General features: G+C 35.4%; 1 protein-coding gene across 3 annotated transcripts in view; it reads left to right on the forward strand.

Moving 5' to 3' along the window:
• The window catches only part of DIAPH3 (diaphanous related formin 3), a 244,212-nt gene that overhangs the window by 44,900 nt on the left and 179,512 nt on the right, over nucleotides 1–19,800 (forward strand). For all 3 annotated transcript variants that reach the window (XM_064504793.1, XM_064504794.1, XM_064504795.1), the window contains exons 9-15: nucleotides 7–112; nucleotides 15,615–15,725; nucleotides 16,155–16,273; nucleotides 16,423–16,539; nucleotides 17,698–17,816; nucleotides 17,956–18,020; nucleotides 18,672–18,776. In XM_064504793.1, coding sequence (XP_064360863.1) covers nucleotides 7–112; nucleotides 15,615–15,725; nucleotides 16,155–16,273; nucleotides 16,423–16,539; nucleotides 17,698–17,816; nucleotides 17,956–18,020; nucleotides 18,672–18,776 — 742 coding nt within the window. The remainder of the gene's footprint in view (nucleotides 1–6; nucleotides 113–15,614; nucleotides 15,726–16,154; nucleotides 16,274–16,422; nucleotides 16,540–17,697; nucleotides 17,817–17,955; nucleotides 18,021–18,671; nucleotides 18,777–19,800) is intronic.

Here is a 19,800-nt window from a genome sequence, read left to right on the forward strand (position 1 = left end):
TTATAGCCTTGAAAAAATTTTGGAAGCTGTAACAGCAGCAGCAGAAGAAAGGAATGTTGACAGATTCTCGCCTATTGTAGAAGGTCTTCAGGATAACTCAGTTCAGCTGCAAGTAAGCAAACTTTTTGCGCAAATAGTCTTTACCTCAAGTGAAAATGAGATCAGGTATTTTTCTGTGTTGAACAAGTTTTTAGAATAAAATAGGGGAAGGAGTGCTGTTTCAAATCAGGTTCAAACTTTGGAATGTTGTTTATAATGTCTTTTAAAATTCAACTTGATGATTAAGTGTTGAAAAATATTGGAGTGTTACAGAGTTAATTGTTGATTTCTGTTTATCAAATCTTAGAAAGACTGTGAGAATAAAATTTGAAAGCTTGAGTTGTATATTCAAATGCAAAAAGAATATCTCACTTCTGGTGATATCTGCTGAAATTTCAAGATAAGAATTAATAATAATAAAAAAGCAAGAGTTTCTGGTGAAGGCTTTTTTGTTTTGTTTTCAGTTTAAATCACTAGGAAAACTGTCCCTTATGCTAACTTCCTAGTTTCATAAAACTGCACCCAGAGAACAAGAGCTTTCAACTCATTTTTAATTCTTAGTCTGCTTAAGTTGGGATATAGAATTTAAGGCTGAAAGATAGAACTTATAGTCTATTTGAATGGTCATTATAAATCATTTTTTAAGAGTGTGAAATTTAACTCATTTTGATTTTTCATGTAGTTAAGCTGAACTGAATGTTGGTCATAATTGTCATTTTCTGTGAATGTTAGGAAAATGGCAAAAGACATCTCAAGTTTGGAAGGAACGATTGTGTTACTCCACTTTATCGTTAAATAGTCTATGTCTAGTAGGCAAGACTGCTATTTGTTTCATCTTTCTCACAGGAAAACTAGCAGTAAAAAAAATTTTAAAGATGGAGAATCATCTGTAGTTGAATTATACCAACACCAATAGGATTCTCTTTTGAAAAAATGCCACTTTTTTTTTTACTCTTTCTAGCTTCATCTCCCTCTTGATTTCATGCCTCTTCACTCTAGATTAGAGCTTCTTACTGTTACAATTACTGCTTTACTTTTGTGTTTGTAGTCTGTGAATAAATTGCTTTCTAACTCTTTTCAGTAGGTTAAATATTAATTTGTAGCATAGTGTACTGTGCATTGTTAAAATCATTACCAAAATACTCTGTTTTCAGAAGTGCATCGTGGAATATCTATTCTAGAAAGGTCTGGGAGTAGCTAGACTGAGGTCAAAGGCAGATTGGGTGGGTGATGAAGGGGACAGAAAACTGTCTTCCAGCCTAGTTACTTAAACTCAGTTACTTGGATCTGATAAAGAGAAAGTGGACTTTTATTCCTTTTCCCGTTTTAGTGTGCATAGGTATCCCCACTTTCTTTGTCCTGGGCCAGAGATCTAATAGCAAGATATTTTTAAATTCTGCTGTCTAGGCGTAGCAGGAATTGGTGCCTAGAACCTGAAATAAGACAAATTCAGCTTTGAATTCCTGCTCACTTTTCTAACAGTAGGAATAAATAGCCATGGTGTAATTTGCCAGGTGAGGTGATAGCTGGGGCAAGGACGATCATGAAAACAAGATTTGCATTAATCTTGTTAATGCTTGTTAACTCAGCATGTGTATATGGATTTATTTCCCTGAGTTTTTGATGCTATGAGTGAATGTCAAATCAAAGAATTCATGGGTTCTGTTGTTCCTTTTTATTATTTTTTTTCCTCTCTCTCCTCTTGAGGCTTGGTGAAAATATCTAAATGCCTGTAATGCTTATTGCTCTCCGTTATCAATGATTATGCTCAAACTTTGTATTTAGAAACCTCAGACAGTACTTTTGGGTCAGGAAGGCTTCTCATTTCCTCCCTCTCAATAAGTTGTATTGGCTAGAAATGTGGGAGATGTTACATGCTCACATATTTTGTTTATTTTTTGAAGTGTATCATCCTGATATTGGTTTAATTTGATAGCGGGATAGTGCAGGTTTTTGCATATATATATATATATATATATATATATGTGTATATATATGTGTGTATATATATATATATATAAATACATACACACACACACACACGTGTGTACATACACATATATATGTGTGTACATATGTATATATATTTTCCCCTAGTGCCTTTTGCTCATATATTGAAAATCATACTGATTGCCGTTAGAGTCAAAAAGGAGACTTTGTATTGGCAAGGCTGGAGTGGGGCTGGAAGGAGAGAACTTTACTGTGATAAATTTTGTGTTTGGGCAATGGCTGGGGGGCTTTGTCTAGGTATCAGTCTACAGTTAGAGTTGAGAGAGAAAGAAAAAGCTTTGAGCTGCAGTTGTAGTGGGGCTGGAAGGGGCTGCAGAAGGAAATTGTAGACTGCAAGAAAACAAATATCTGGAATTTCAGAGCTCTGGAATCTGCATTTCCCAGACTGGACATAAATTTCTAATAATAGTAGAATTCTGCCTTTGATATTTTTGCAAGAATCACTGCATATCTTCAGTATTAATTTTAAATATATTATCTCAAATATTTATCTTCTGCGCTGGGAATTCTGCTTCATTTAGTTTGCAAGGTGAATGATGTTCCTATTTAGTAGGATTTTTGCTCCCTATTTTAGAATCCTGGAGTTAGGCAGTGTAAATTTGGGCCAGCTATGCAGGCTTGTGAGTGTCAGAGTTTTGGAGCCATGTAATCTTGGCTCATGTAATTTTTTTATGTTTTTTATTCTTCCTTTGGTTGGGTACTTTGATATTAGGTCATGATAATAGTAAGTCCAAAATCTTGTTCTAACTTGATCAGCCTGAAAACTGAAAATATGACAAGTCTGACTGATCATTTTCTGTTTTACTTATGTGCATTGTTTTAGTATAATCAATAAAGGACAATTTTATGTAAAATAAATTTTTTCAGAAATATGATCAGGAAAAAGACATAAAAGGTCAAAATGCTCAAATTAGTTTTAATGTTGAATTAGATAGTTCAATTTTTCTTTGAGCAGCTTTCACAGAATCAAAGAATGGCTGAGGCTGGAAGGGACTTATGGAGATCATCTAGTCCAACCCCCTTGCTCTAGTCAATCACCCCTGCTCACCCAGAGCAGGCTGTCCAGGACCCTGTCCAGACAGCTTTTGAATATCTCCAAGGAAGGAGACTCCACAAACTTTCTGGGCAGCCTGTTCCAATGCTCAGTCACCCTCACATTAAAGAGGTTTTTCCTTGTGTTCAGAGGGAATTTCCTGTGTTTCAGTTTGTGCCCGTTGTTTCTTGTCCTATCGCTGGGCACCACTGAAAAGAGACTGGTCCCGTCCTTTTTACATCCTCCCTTCAGGTATTTATACACATTGATAAGATCCCCTGCCTCAGTCTTCTCTTCTCCAAGCTGAACAGTCCCAGCTGTCTAAACTGGGATTTTTTCATATGAGACATGTTCCAGTCCCTTAATCATCTTCATAGCCTTTTCTTCTTTCTTGATATGAATAAGCTTATAAATAAAAATTTAAAAATATTTTAATTCACTTGGGAGGAGACTTTTAGATTATGGGAATGATGTATTCCTATTTCAGAATATTGTATCTAGCTTCAGAGAATTTAAGAAGAGTTGAGAACTTCCAGAAGGTGCGTTAGAGCACTTATGAGATGCATAAATTTTAACGGGGTAAATAGCACTGCTTGTCTGACTATGCTTTATTGACTTAGGAGGGATTCAGAGTCCTGAAGTTATCAGCATTTTGTCTTGAGTGTTAGGCTTCCAACTATGGTTCTGATGTTTTGGAGATACAAATATTGACGTGATAGCTTTTCTCCATATTAAGCCTACCCGTAACTCCCTTTTCTATACAGTTTGAGAAGCACATGAAAACCATTTTAAAAGCAGCAGCTTAATTTAGCTGCTTCTTCAAATAAAATAATGTAGTCATATACCCATGAAGCCTCCTCCCCTTTTTTAAAAATAAAATAAATCATCTATAAATAGGTCTTCCAGTATAACTTGAAGATGAAGAGGGTAGCTATTTTAGATCAAGATCTGGGAGTAGGTTTCAAAAATTATAATCCTGTGTGAATTTGGTTGCTAATCAGTTCTTTTAAGAAATACCAAGATTGATGGCAGTTGAGACTGTTAGTATGAAGGGGAGAAGGTCATGTCTGATTAACAAATTTGGATCTTATAAACCTGAACACTTTCAGCCTTGCTGTTTACAGTGATGCTCAACTCTGTTGGTGTGATGCCACTGATGAGATACCTGAATCAGTATAGAAAACTTCAGCTGAGTTGTTAATTGCATGATAATAACATTTTATCTTTCTTAGGACTAAGCTTCGGATACTAACCGAGCACTCTTCTGCTAGTTATGGCTTCTTACAATGCTCCTATAACTACTTTTGGTATTTTGTTATCCTCTCATGCAGAAGATAACTGTCTTTAAAACTGGAAGTTCATTCCCATTATAAAAATTGCAATAGTTGCGTTAAATACATGAATTTGGTTTTATTTAGAGCATTACTCTAATGCTCTTAAAAAACCTCATATTTCACTGTTTAATTTACTGTATTTTATGGGGCACGGAAACTTTTTTTGAGTTAAACATTTAAAGTAAAAAGCTATTTGCTTTTTCAGACAGCACTCAACAAATGGATGCTAGATCTTTTTTTGAACAGAAAAATCAAAGCTCTTCATGTGAATCAGCTGTAAACTTTTATGACAGTGACACTGATGTGATGGTTAGTTTGACAGTGTTTTAATGAGGCAAAATTTTACAGTTGTCAGTTATTTGGCATACTTGGTTTGATTGTCTGCTTGATGTATATAGGCTTGCTTTGTGACAATTCAGTTTGACACTAACAACTGACCTTTTCATTCTGAATTGACCAACATTTCTGTTACTTGAAGGCTGAATATATGAGAAGCATTAGTATGATAATTTTTGTATTTTTAGTGAACGTGCTATGTATCTACTTTTCCATTTGATGAAAACAAAGGATATTCTCCTTTTCCTCTTTCATAAAACCCCAAAAGACAACTCAAATATTTTTGATTAAACAGAAGGCTGGTGATCTCTAGTTTGAAAGTATAACCATAGCCAGGAGTAATATTGAGGATTCTGGTTTTCTTAAAGTAAATGAAATTTAATTTTTTTATGTCTGTGCTCAGTCTTGTACCCTATATACTTATGGTGGCAACTGAAGAAGTCTATTGCTCTAGTTATTCAAGTCATGGAAGCAGGAAATACTGTTCCTCTGACACAACCTATTTTGATGTGTTTAAGACAAAAAAAGAAAGAAAGAAAGAAAGAAAAAAGGTGTATTAGCCAGTTGTTCTTGTTGAATTAAGTGAACATTTCCACTCTAATTATCCTCTTTTATCACTGTTCCTCAAGCAAATAGTTAAACTAATGGGAGAATGCCATTGTAGCTCCTGTTCAGTTCTGGTGGCAGATGTCAGCCTCTTCCAGTTTCTCAGTTAGAACTGAGAAGAGGTACAAGGCTGCAGCAAAGGTGTAGTTCTTTCTTTTCCAAATGAGTTACTGAAACATGAGTACTGACCATGCCTGTGGAAACATGCAGGTGCTTCACACATGTCCTAAGAGAAGCTTTTTTGTGACAAAAGAAAAAGGACTCATCTATTTATCGGTAGCATTATCCTCTCAGTATTTCTAATTGTTGGAGGATGCCATTTCATCTTTCTTTTTCATTTGATAATATGAGAACATAGGACAGGAGGGTGTCTGATATCTTGGTTAGATGAATTTAGTAGGTATTAGAGTTCAGGCTGGTTTGTAAGGCTTTCTAGGCATTCTTTTTTTATTCTGGAATTCGTTTCCAACTTCAGTTACCTTCCATTCAGTTGCCTTCCTATTTCTGGGGTGTCATCAGTCTCTGTGAGTGATGCATCAAATATCAAGTATGTGCTGCTTTGGTCTACCTTTGGACTCACACATTGACAGCTTCAGTTACTTTACACCTCAAAGATTGAGGCATGAACTCATATATTGTGTGCAAAGAGAGCTGTATTCTACTTGTAGAGCAACTATTTGGAGCTTGGCTCATACCATTGCAGAGAGAGCTCAATGTAAATATCACTCTGCATTTGAATTTTTGTTCTCTTAAGTTCCTTAGGTTTGATTTAGTGTGTGTGGGGAGGTTGTTTTGTTTTTGTTTTGTTTTGTTTTTTTCTTTTTGTGACTTTAAGCAGTCTCTCCTTATATTCACAACTCAGTAATTCTTGGTCATTCTGTGCTAATGAGATCCTTTCTATAACTAAGTAGGAAATATAATGAAGCAGACCAAAGTTCACCTTATTTAAATGCAGAGACTGATAGTCTTAATATTCAGGTACTTTAGACTCATGCAAATGCACAAATACACATGTATGTGGACAGTATATCTCAAGTCATTGCTAAAATGCATATTTTTTTGTTATCAGCAAGGGGAAATAGCTGTTGAACATCAATATGGTCTCTCTACCAAAGTCAAATCTGTAGTTAAATACTGGCAAGCAAGATGTAACTAAATCAACACTATTTTTTTACAGCCTTTTCTACAACTGCATACCCTTGCAGTAGCAGTGAGAAAAGTGGAGTAGAAAATCTTACTGCAGTTCTCTTATTCAAATGGGGCAGATGTGCCATAAGATGATACTTTTGTACATGGTTAGCATTGAAAATCTTGTGTACGTAAGTAAAAGCTGCTCTAGCTACTGAGATGTACCTGACCTTTTTCACTAGAAAAGGACCAGGTATATTCTGTCTGGTCTTCAGCTGTGAAGAATGCCAATTTAGAGTATAGACTGTGAAATCTAATTCTCAAAGTGCATCCTGTAGCTTGAGAGACATGACCAGTTAGAATTATGGAGGAAAAACAGGCATAGAGTTTCAAGCTGTAGCTTCTTCGATAACAGAATATATCTCATCTCATTGATCCAGGTGCTTATGGAGGAAAGCATTTTAAAAATGTTGGATATTTTAGTGAATTGTGTCATCATCTATGCAAAATTCTTCTCTACCTAAAAGTAATATATACACAGTTCTCTTTCTATATTTTTGTGTCCATCTCGTAGATAAGCATGCAGGTTTTCTAGATTTGCCCACCATGTAACAGCAAAGGGTTAAAGAACATTCCAGGTGGAATATACTCTTAGACCTGAAAGCTCCCTGAAGACTAACATGGTGGACCATATTCAGCTGCTTTCTTTCAGGGATGGAGAAGGGAAGGAAGCATCTAACCAGACTGCCTGGTCTGGTTAGTGAAAGATTTGCTCTTGGCTTTTTCGTGAAGAGAGGAAAATGCCTGTGCATGCCTGTTGTCAACAGCAGGATACTCTCAAGATCTAATTACAGTCTGGGTTGAAGGTGCACCTTAGGAAAGAGTACTCAGAAATTGCAGTCTTTGGCACCACAATAAAACTTCTAAAGAGACACCAGAGAACTGCGTATTACCATATGTCCTTCACTATTAGAAATAATAGTAACTTCACCTCTTCAGGCATCTTCTCAAGAGTAGACTGTTATAATTCCTAGATTCTACTAGAATCTGCAACTTTTGATTTGGTTTTGGGTAAGGAACATATGGCCATCCAGCCCATTTTGAAAAGTGTTCAAACCGATGTTTGAAATTTCACAGTATGTATTCTCCTGTTACAAAAAAGAGGTCAGGTACTTTTTTTTTAATGTGAGAAAAATCAACATGTTTCTCCAAATGCAGAATGGGTACCAGCAGCATTTTTTGTGCCATTCATCTAATAAGCAAAAGGAGTTCACTTTATTTATCAGCAGGATGTTTGTTGCCATATCTCTGTAGGATCTTTGCATTATAGACGTTTAGTTTGTGGTAGGTCTAACTACTATCAGTTTGAGATTCATTCTAGTGTTTAACTTCCTAAAGAGCCTCTCTTCACTTGTCATATACTGAATATGCCTGGAGCATGTTGTTGCTGTTGTTGTTTTCCTTCCTTCTCAATGACTGACACAAAGGATGATACTGTTCGCAAGACAGTGAATTCCAGGACTGTTGCTTTAATTCTAAGCTCTTGAAATCTTTCAATGAGTGTTCAAAAATCATGTTTAGTTTCGACTTTGGACTTAAAATTCATAAGAACAGCATGCTTTGGCTCGGGCATGCATCCCTTAGTATCGTTTCACGTTCTGAAATCCACAGTTCATGTAAATTCTCATTCCTGTGCATCACTGAAATCTGTTGGCCTTTCAGTGATATGTAGCAGCATGTGTTTTCATTTTCCCCTCTGTTAGACTCTAGCTGAAATACTTCCAGTCTTGACTTTGATGTCTGGCTCTGACTGACATAAGGATCTCTGTTTTAGAATATCCATGCAAAACTGCCTGCTGGTGAAAAGACCTGAATAATGTTTGCAAAGGATATCTCTTCCACCTCCTCAAGCCTAGATGGTGTGTTTTTAAGTTAAGGAGCCTACTTGGAGAGACTTCAACTAAAGTTATCTTTCAATAACATGTAGCATGGGTACTGGTTGTCGGATAGGTTTGTTACAGCCTTCTTCATTCTTCGCAGATCACTCTATTCAGATTTCTACCATTAACGCTATTTTTTGCATCAGCTTTCAGGGTTGTGCAGAACCACCTTTCATCCCCAGGCTCTTCGGTGAAGCAGCTACCTTTTGAAACTGGTTCATAGAACACCTCATTCACTTGTCTTGAGGTCTTTTGATAACGGATTCTGAACATTAGCAGACAGTCTCAGTTGTTTCAAACTGTTAGGATTCTCAGCTCTCCGGAAGAGAGGAGTTATTTTAGTAGCAATCTTCAAGTTTTATAGAATCCCAGAAATGAAACTTCTTTATTTCATACAGTAAAAGGATTCCTCCTCCCCCAAGTATTTTTGCAATCTGGGTCAATTTATGCAACCATGATCAAAAAACCCCCTGATATGTGCTTCCCTTTTCCTGCACCTTTCTTTCTGAATTCTTAGAGCCTTACCCCATTCCTCTCTCTTCTAATGGAGAAGGCCGTTGAAACTTTGACTGTGTGCTTTCTTCTTAAAAGTGATCTTTTCGATTGCTACTACTTTCACCAAGAAAGTAGATGTGAGGGACTTGTTTTCCTTCCAGATATGTTAACTTTCAGGACTTGTCCAGAATTTTTGCTCACAATGATTTCTGACTTCTTTGGAAGCTAATTTACCTGTCTGCCCAAAACCTCCTACTGCCTCAGCAGAAGTAACTCTTCGTATGTTGAAGATGACATCTTTTTGATATGGACCTGACCTTGCCTCCTTGTGTTCATGACTGAAAAATTCAAAAGACTATCAGACTGCTTACTGAATCTTATCAAAGGTAACTCAGTGTAAAAGAATGCTGTTGAATTGTCAGGTTAGGCACACTTGTCTGGCATGTAAGCAGCGACTGTGTATCCTGTGACTCCTGTGTCCCCAGAGCTGACACTTACAGGGCTGTCAACGAAAGCTTCATTTGTATTTTCAGCAAGTATTATGTACTTCGAGAATTGTCAAGCAATGATGTTGCATTTGGGATAACTGTTGTTCAATTTCTGCTTAATTAGGGATATTGGAGATAAGTGTGAGTGGATGGTCCTTGGAATTGTGTGTCGTATGGACATAGGTACAAACAAGCACTTGAAGAAAAGTAGAAAATTACTTGCCTGTAGCTGTACCTTTCTCCCATTAGAAGTTCTTTCTACTTTTTGGACTTTTTGGTTTACTCTTTGGTCTGCCCCTTTATTAGCAGCTTTAGAGATTGGGCTGGGGAGCTTGGAAAGCTCGCTTGTGCTCTGTTCTGATGGACTCTGTGAATAGGTAGTGACTGTAGCAGGAGGCGCCTTATTTCGAAGAACAGTTTCCTATCGATCAAAGCTAAAGTAACCCACCTTTAGAATTTATCTCTTTTATTAGAAGAAGTTATGGTATATGTTATTTCTGCTGTATTTCTTTAATTAGTAGCCACCCTTTAGAAGTACGGAGCAAGTTTGTGAGACTTAGATCTGGGAATTTAATAATTGTAAATACTGATTTGTATTTGAGTCTTCAGAATTTTTTGATTCTGAAGTGCTCAGCAGATACAGCACTATTTAAGATGGGGAGTTCATAATCTAGCCTTTTCTATAGAAAAGGCAGATACCTCCATCTTTTTAATCCCCCCCCCCCCAAAAAAAAATCGTGACTGATCAAAGTCTGATGTCCTTGCTAAATTTGGCATTCTGTGTTTGCAAGGGAGGATTTGTGTGATTTTTTTTTTTCTTTTCTTTTTTGGCAGTTGTGTTTTTCATCTGCCCTGCTTCTGATTAATGAAATGATAATCCAGTACCAACCTGTTTTTCTCCTCAGTTAATGTAACAACAGTGGCAACTACAGTATACTGATCTAATGTCCCTCTGCTGAACATAAGATGTTCTTTGAATCTCACCTTAATTTCTGGACCTTAAAAAGCTTTGTTCCCTTATTTTTGATCCTTGATTGTATATTATTATTGAGGCTTTTTTTTTTTCTTTCTTCTGAGGCATTTTTGTGGTCGAGACTTCTTTATTGAACAGTTAGACATGGATGGATCTCAAGTACAAAACTAGGGGCAAACTAGCTTTCTAAATTACCTGCAAACAGCAGATCTTATCTCTTTAGCAACATAAGATGCTACAAGTAGAATTTAGTTTGCAAGTAAGCCAGATATTACTCCATTAAGCATGTGAGAAGTCAAAGTTCTCATATAACCCAGGGAACTCTAAGACTAAATTTACTTGGTCGCACATGAACATCTAATGTCATTTCAGATGTGGGGTTTTTTTTGTCTGAGAAGTATCTACAGTTCTGACAGATATGACTCAGGTCATTTAGGAAGTCCCCACCCTTCTGGAGCTGCATTTCGAAGCTAGGTGGCATAAAGCAGCTGTAATGGTACTGCATACTCACTTCTAAGCCAGTGAGTTGAGCTTCTGGTCGGGAAAGATAATGTATGCTAGAATGCACCTGTCACTCTGTGCACTGTGAGGAAGATCCACACAGGTCTTAGAGCCTAGTTGGCTACTGACTGACAAGAATGGAAGTTTAGCCATGCATGTAGCTACATGTAGATGTCTGTCTGTATGTAGGCATCTAAATGTAGGTGTCTGAAGCTGTACCGGGTTCTGCTGGGAAATCTCCTGAGAGTTCCGTTGTGTTCTTTCTTGCACCTTATGCAGACACTGCCAGTTGTCCTAAACTTGCTGCTTCTTTATTCACTTATCTTCAGATATAGGGTATTAACATATTTCTTCCAACTGCAAGCTTTAGAGTAGTAGAAAGTTTCTTTACTCCTGAATCTGCCCTGAGCAGTTGGTTAAGACTGGCTTTTAATAAGCCACTGTGATGATGTTCATCACACTTAAAAGGGTCATTTCTTCTCTTTTTCCTGTTTTTTGCGTATTCGCCCAAATTTAACTTTCCAGATTTCTGGTGTTACTAAAATGTTCGCAAAATTGTTTCTTATTTTAGTAGAATTTAAAAAACACTTCTCTACAGTTAAAGTTCACTAAACAGTCCTCTCTTGTTACAATCTACTTCCGAGTGAATGAACAAATTTCACATTATTGTGATAATGTATGATTTAGATATTGTATACTAATTGTTACATATTATTTTTTTTTAATTGCGTGAAGCAAATTGTCAAAGATAGATTTAAGCAAGATACTGCTTAGACTTTTTTGCTTCAACTTATACAACTTTTTCTGCTTTTTGTAGACTTCTCGTTGGAATTTTCACTATTGATTTGTCTTTGTATTCCTTTAGGAATATTTTGCTAACACAATCCAGTTGGTCTTTGCCTTGTTTATCCCACGAAAGCCAAAATTTGGTTATAATCAGCCTTGCAAATTCTCACTTTAGTGAACTTGACTCAAATACTAGAATAACAGTACTTTTGAAATGATATAGCTCTTGCTTTTCATGGTGGTATCTTGTCACTGTTCTGTTTGAATTGCATGTACACACGTACCTTGTTGATTTGCCCAATTAAAAGAAAATAGCTAATATTTTAGCAGCAATTACATCTGGAGACATGCTTGCATCTACATTGCATTGCTACATCAAAGGCAAAACTGTGGTTTGCTCTTGATCAGGTTTTTCAATGCAGCATATGTTGTTCACTGTCTGATTGCATCTTTGTTGATGGCTTAAATCAAACAGTGTGCCAAATGCCGATTCCTTGCTTAGCTCTCTGTGCTTTCTAGTAACACTTTGCCTGCCTGTAACAATGACAAGGGTTCCTGTTCTGATGTAATCAAGCAGCATGGAGTTTCACTTTGTTTGAAATGTAACTGTAACCTTGCAGTGTTGGACTTGATATACATTTAATATTGAGTGTATGACAGTACTGTGCAGTGAAGTCTCTAATCAGTGAAATACCTCACTAATGTTAATAGGAATACGGGTGTTTGTGTGGAGTCTACTTATATATTGAACTACCGGATTTGAATGGCAGAGCTAATTGGATCAAGAAAATAAAATTGAATGAAAAGTTCAATAGTCCAGAGATAAAGCACAAAAGAATTAGTCATGGTGTAACAGGTCTCAGCTAAATAAGCCAAGTAAACTCAAAACTAGAGGCAGTAAAATTTTTGTCATTGCTGCTGAAGAAAAATACAAATACTGATGAAGTGATTGGTAAATTAGATCCATACTAAAACAAGGTTTAAGAATAAAGAATATAGTCCATATTTAGAGCATAAGAGAATATGTTCTGTAAGACACTCTTGCACTTAATTTTAACTGTTTAGGTTGCGTGCATGCTCCACCATTTGTTGGATCCAAGTTACAGATGAGGCTGACCAGATACAGTTGTTGCCCTGCAACTTTGTGCAGTTTGTGGGCCTAAGGAAGACACCTTATATTCAAAGCCAAGAATGTAGTGTTAGTCTAATTAAAATCTTAACAGTCTAAAATTATTATCCATAGTACTAACATTTACAAGTCTCTCTCCACAGCCTGTGCTTCTCCATGCTGCATTTTTGTTTAGGGCAATATTGCGATCTATTACTTACAGATACATTTGTAACACAGACTTGTACAAGCTAAGCAAAATCTAAAATAAGTGCAGTGGTAGTCATTCAGTTATTAGACAATTGCTGTTGCGGCTAAATAAACCAAAACAGAGATCCAGGCAGGCTGAGCCATGTCTCAGCAAAGCCTGACAAGTCTGCAAGCCTGTGTTGTTAGCTTAATACAAAACCTATAGCCTGTTACTAGTAAAAATAACACCATATTTACTAGGCTACAAGACTGCAGCCACATTCTGAACAAGATTTTAAAGGTCATGATAGACAAGTATTGAATATGAAGAGCTCATTCAGTGTACAGAAATGCTATTTTACAGCAGGAGAGTCTTAATTTCTTCTCTATTGGGTGCTGTTAAGACAATTACTGGAAGATTTTGTTCAGCCCACTTTTTAAGAGGCTGTGTACCTTAATGTTTTTATTGCTGTATGAGCTTTTGGATATAGGTAAGTCTAAATATAGTTTTTATTTATCTTTTGATATTTCTATTCTCATGCTTTGGGGTTAGCACTACCTCTTGTTAACATAATGTTGAATGATGCTTTGACAGTACCAAACAAACAAATATTAAAGTAACTTTTAGAAATAGTGTATGTGCAAAAACACAGGATTCACAAAGGTTTTGTTTGGTTTTATTTGAACAAATAAAAAAATATGACATAGCAATCTTTTAAGTTTCTAAAAGACTAGACACTCAGCATAAAACTGAATTACAGTAAACTTATAGCACAGATTTTAGGGGGAAGAAAGATCATAAGAGTTCTGATTAGGTCTACGAAGATGAGGAATCCACTGTAGCAGGTTGTTCAGAGAAAAAGGATTTTAAAGAAGAATCTTCAAATATGAGAAGATCTCTCTCAAGGGAACATATCTGTAGTTTCTCAGATCTCCCAAGAAAACTTTTTGTAGATACTGGTATCATTTTGCCAACTTCCCGTTCTCGGGTGTCGTCTTTTTTTTTGGGGGGGGGGGTAAGAATTTATATATTGTAGCAAGTACTAAAATTACATTATCCTCGAGTTCCTTCAAAACTTTTGGGTGTGACATTTATTTGCTTTGTTTCTCAAGTTCTTCTGCCAGCCCTTCAACTTGTGACAGCTCCTGTCTGTCCCCAAGTGTTCTACTGTGGGAATTCCTTTCACAAACAAGTAGAACATTTGCTTAAGTGTTGTTGTGGCCTCTGTTTTTTCTGAGTATTCTTTTTTACACCAGGATGTTTTACTGGTCTTATAGTTTCTCTGGTCCTATACTCTACTTAGTGTTTTTTCTTTTTTTCTTTTCTTTTTTTCTGGGGAGAGGGGAAGAGATGTATTAATTTTAAGTGTTTTTTGCATGTTGTCCCTCAAACTTTTTTTTTAGCCTGCCTTACCCCGGTTTTATGTTTGACTGAAGTTTTTTTTTTTTTCCCCTCCTGTTTCAGTTCATTTACATTTTATAACTTGAATAATTATTGTCTAAGACTGGAGTAAGTTACAGAAATCTATCTTATCATTTTTATGCAGCTGACTTAAAAATTTGAGTTTAGCATGCTTTGTGCTATTGGTGTCAGTAAAATAAAAGCAATCATTTTCTTCATTATTATATTATTATTATCTGAATCTAGGTACTTGCATGTACTGAGCTTCATAGCAATTCTGAGGGAATAGAACTTCATTTCAGTTCTTCATTCATGTAAGGGGAAGGAGGGAAGCTTACTCCTCCTCCCATTACTGTTCTAAAGTTGTTTGATACGAGATATGTTGTATGACAGAGTAGCAGAAGAATAGATGCAATCATGGTAGCTTTTAACAGCTGAACTAGATTCTAGCTGAACTGCAGTTTTAGACCTAGAGAAAGGGACTATGGTCCATTTTGGTGGATCTTTTTAGTGAATTCGTAAGAAATAAAATTTGCCTGATAAAAATGGTGACCAATGTCGTGGTTTAAGAACAATGGCAGTGTGGAAATGTGTGGAAACAGATTTTGGTACCTAAATACCTTAAATCACAGATATGTGCAATTTTATGAATTTTTGCACCATAGTTGTCCTGATATTTGCCTTTAAGCTGAAATGCTGGTTCCCCTCAAGTATTCTATGAAACTCAGTACATTGAGATTCTGCAATTCTAAAGAAGGAAGATTTTTTTTCAAAAAATCTGTTCTTTAGTTTCAGTTTAGTTTAATCAGCATTTTATCATCTGATGTTTTTCGCTATACACACAGACTTTAACCTTTACCATTTTTATTATGTCACTAACTTTTTATATGTATGTATAAATAAATGTATATTTACACTTGATTTTTTAAAATTATGTTTTAATTATGTTTAATTAGCAGGGTATCTATTTTACTATGTGCTGAATGAACTTGTTTTTTTTTCCCCACTAAATGGCAAAATTCAGTGGGGTGAGAGGAAATATTCACTTTCTAAGGAAACTTGTGATTAGTGTTTGGTATCTACAGCTCATGCAGCTGATAAGTTTAAGTATGTAATTATAAGATTACAATGGTGTGATAATTAGACAAGACTTAATGTGGAATGCTCTTCAAGTAGTTCATTATGTTCCTTTAACTCTGTACTGAAAGCTAAGAAATACAATAGTTCAATTTTTCCTCTGTTGTAGGTAGCTTGTATGCAGCTCATCAACGCTCTTGTTACATCTCCTGATGATCTGGATTTTAGGCTTCACATCAGAAATGAATTTATGCGCAGTGGATTGAAAGAGATACTGCCAGTAAGCATCTGCTAGTCTGTTTGCATTACTGTTTAAATTATTGGACTATTTGAGCTTGTGAGGGGGAATGGGAGAACAAGTTCTAATAAATTATTCTCAAAGGCATTTTATTAAGTCTGAGTGTGAGCAGTTAGATATGAGATTCAGTCTTAAAATAAGAATGAAAAGATGAAGTGTATTCTCTGAAGTTTATGCTGAATCCTCAACCTTTTAGGACTTGAATGACTGAGAATATGCAGCAGAATGTTGTGCAGATACTAGTTAAGCCATATTGAAGCCATGTTTGGCTTTTGAATATTTAATTTAACCTGTGTGTTCTTGTAATTCTAAACTTTAAAATAATGTAGACTTATAGAAGTTATTAAAAAGATATATTTACATATGGAAACCCTAGTTTTTGCCAGCCTTTCTACTGTTTCTTCTTTGCAGCAATTGAAATGTATAAAGAATGAAGCTCTAGATATTCAGCTGAAAGTGTTCAATGAGCATAAGGATGAAGACATGATTGAGTTTTCTCATCGTTTAGAAGATATTAGATCTGAACTAGAATATCCTTTCTGGTGCTGGCGAGAGAAATATGTACAAATAGTGTATATAATGGACACTTTTCTGATAAAAAATTTTGTTTTAAAAAGTTACCTGTCAACATTTAACTGAAATATTTTGTTCTTACTATAATTTTCCTTAACTCTTTTACTGAAGTAAATGATGTTTACAACATGGTGTGGAATACAGTTAAGGACACTAGTGCGGAAGGATATTTTCTTTCTATTCTCCAACATCTTCTGCTGATAAGAAATGATTATTTTGTACGGTATGTTTAATGGTAAATGTTAATTGTGAATGTGGTTATTGCATAGTCATTAATAGAATATTTATTCTAAAAAATTTAATGGCAAATACAGTTTAGTATTTTTCTGTGCAGACTACAATTCATAAATATCCCTTTTGTAAAAAAAGAATCACCTCTGAATGAGTGATCTATACGTTCTTATCTCTCTGCTTATAATACAATTATATATAAATCTAGAATACTGTTCTTGAAATCTGAAGGTTATTGACTGCAAGTATAAGCTATAACAGATTAAAAGTCCTGTCCTGATCTATTATGGCAGTAGCATTGTAATCTTGTGACGTATGTGAGTCAAATAACAGAAATAAGTATGTACAGAAGTGCACTTCTTTATGCAAATCTGAACACGTTTAATTTAGGGTAAATTGTTCTGTTGGGAATAACATATTGTCTACATGTTATAATTTGCTGTGAATATGTTGGTGCCTCTTGAAAATTTGGCAGATAAATTTCAGTGCAATAGTTAATCTTGTAAGTTTGAAGCTGGCAAATGCTTTTTATTCAGAAAGCTGCTTGTGTCCTTTTTGAAGAGACACTGGGGCAACCAGACATAAACTGGACGGAGCGGGAAAGCAAGCTGATTTTTGCATAATGTTTAAAAGTGCTTACCTGACAGGGATACATTTGTGCAAGACCTCTTCCACCTGGAATGGTTTGAATTCACATTTCTCATGTTCTGGACAAGTGACTCAGCTGTCATGTTACTGGGCATTTTAGGACAGTGCTTTTCATTCCTCTTAGTGAAGCAGGACTGTAATGCATCCATAGTTCAAATAGTCACAAAAGCAGATCAAGGTATGGGGAGAGGCTAAGCGACTTTCTTTCTATTGGGAGGAAGCAGGAAGGAGTCTTTTCTTTCTATAGTTCCTTAGAAGGATAGATGCAGAGTTTATTATATAAGAATGGCTTATCTGTAGGTCCACTGTTTTTTAAGCCTTCAGCTAAACCATTAGTATACTGCCAGATGTATTTGTCCTTCACTGAGAAATGAAATGACGCATTTGGGGTTTCTATCTATCCTATGGAAAAAAATCAGTCCAAATGTTTTGGTCTTCCTGTATGCATAGACTGGATTTTAAGTATATGCTAATAAATAAATGATCTTACCTCTGTGTTTAGTCCACAGTATTTCAAATTAATTGAAGAGTGTGTGTCCCAGATAGTGTTGCATCGAAGTGGAACAGACCCAGATTTCACATATCGTAAAAGATTAGATATAAATTTCAGTCACTTAGTAGGTAAGTACTGCTTGGAAATGATTACTGTGTGATATTTTTCTTGTGTGCTCCAAAAACCAAGTTAAAGTTGTATATGCGATTAAGAATCTTGTATTCCTGTATATGTACAAGTATGTGTGTGTTTGTTTATTTTTTAAAGATCTTTGTGTAGATAAAGCAAGATTAGAAGAATGCGAAGAGAGAGCTTCAGAACTTTCCAGAAAAGTAAGTAATTCTGAGGTTATGTGTTCAGAAGAAGGACACAGGGAATTACAGAATAGCTTCGTGGATAGTCTAACTGAAAATAGGGTAGCTTTTAACTTCAAAATCCTATGATCACTTATGTATTAGTGGAAAGTTGGATGTTTCTTGTGCACATTGGGAAGCAGAGAAAATTTATGTGAAGTGGCTACCCTAAATAGAAGGTCTTTCTGCTTTTTATTTTGAAGTTTCATGTACAAATCTGTCAAAAATCAATGGAGTGCTTGCACTGAATAGTTTTTATCAGATTCTTCAACAAGATTAACAGTGATAGAATATTTATTGGATTGTTTGTATATACAGACTCTGTATTACAGAGTTTATTTTTTTAAGCTAGAGTTTTCTATACAAGTCCAACTTAAATTATACTAATTACTTCATGCCAATTTGTAGAGTAAAGACTTGGAGAACTGATGGTACTTCATTCACCCTCGGTGGATACATGGGGAAGTTAAAGTAGAATAGCAAATATGGTGTATGTGTCCTTAGTTTTGTTACATGTGAGTTTAATAGCAAGAATAAGATGAAACATGAAAGGAGAAGTTGGAATCTAGAGAAACTGTGTAGAACTGGCAGGTTGCAACAATTTTTTTTCCTTCTTTTTTTCCTTCTTAGTTTGAAAAAGATTTTATAGTTCATCAGGAGACCCAGGCCCTACTACAAAAAAAAGAAGAACGAATCGGTGAACTTGAAGCAGAATTACAGGCTTTTAAATCACAGGTATAAGATAGTTTAATGAATATATCAAGTACTGTTGTTGAAAGAAACTTCAGTTGGTATTTCTTGCATATTCTGATAGTACACTTGAGGTTTTTTTTAAGAATCCTCTTATCTATTATTACTGACTGTTAGTTTCCTTTTTTCTGTGTTTTATACAAAGAATTGTAGTGTGACATTAATTAGCTCTGTGCATTCCCAGTTGATCCTTCTTGTGCCTGAGCTCTGTTAATTAAACTAGTTTCTTATGTTTCATTTGGGTTTTGCTTTCAGCGTCATATATTTCGAATGTAATTAACCACATAGGGTAATGTCTTATGCTCTTAGATTAGCATTCATCACTGTGATCTTTATCCCTCCACAGGAAAATATTCGTTATATAGGTTACTTTGCTGAAGCCTTACCATGGATATCCAGCAGTGAAAGAAATAACCTGTGGCTGGATAAGAACATTTCCTGATAATTTTTCAATTTTCAAGCTTTAATAGATACTTTAAAATATGATGGAGAGAGGAAATGCAGATTTTGAGTGATACTTCAGTTAACCAGTAACTGCTTCAGCTTTAAGATCTGTTTAAGTGATTTTTCCTGTGCCTTACAGTGGATATAAGAGACGAAATCTAAAAATGACTAAGGAAAGACAGCACTGAGAAATGTGTATAGGAAGACTATGAAATGTATATTTTGATTATATTTTTAAGACTGTGTAATTTTTTAAATAAGTAAATTAGTTGAACTCTGTTTTGGTAATGTTTAAAAATGTCATTCTGATTCAGATTTCTGGTCAGATTTCACTGTTAATGTCAGAATCTATGTTTAAAAAAGGGCAATTGCAAAACTTGTTGCTTCTTCAAAATATTTTTTATTGACAGCTTTATATCATGCATTAAGAAAATAGTTTTATATGCATTTCCTGAAAAATCTGTTTAAATGCTCATTTTTTTCCAAGCAGAATAGCTTTTTCTCTCCTAATTTTTACTGTTCTGTTCTTCACTAGATTAAACTTGGTTCTTTTTTTCATGGAGAC

The sequence above is a fragment of the Dromaius novaehollandiae genome, chromosome 1, assembly GCF_036370855.1.
Source record: "Dromaius novaehollandiae isolate bDroNov1 chromosome 1, bDroNov1.hap1, whole genome shotgun sequence".
Lineage (NCBI taxonomy): Eukaryota > Metazoa > Chordata > Aves > Casuariiformes > Dromaiidae > Dromaius > Dromaius novaehollandiae.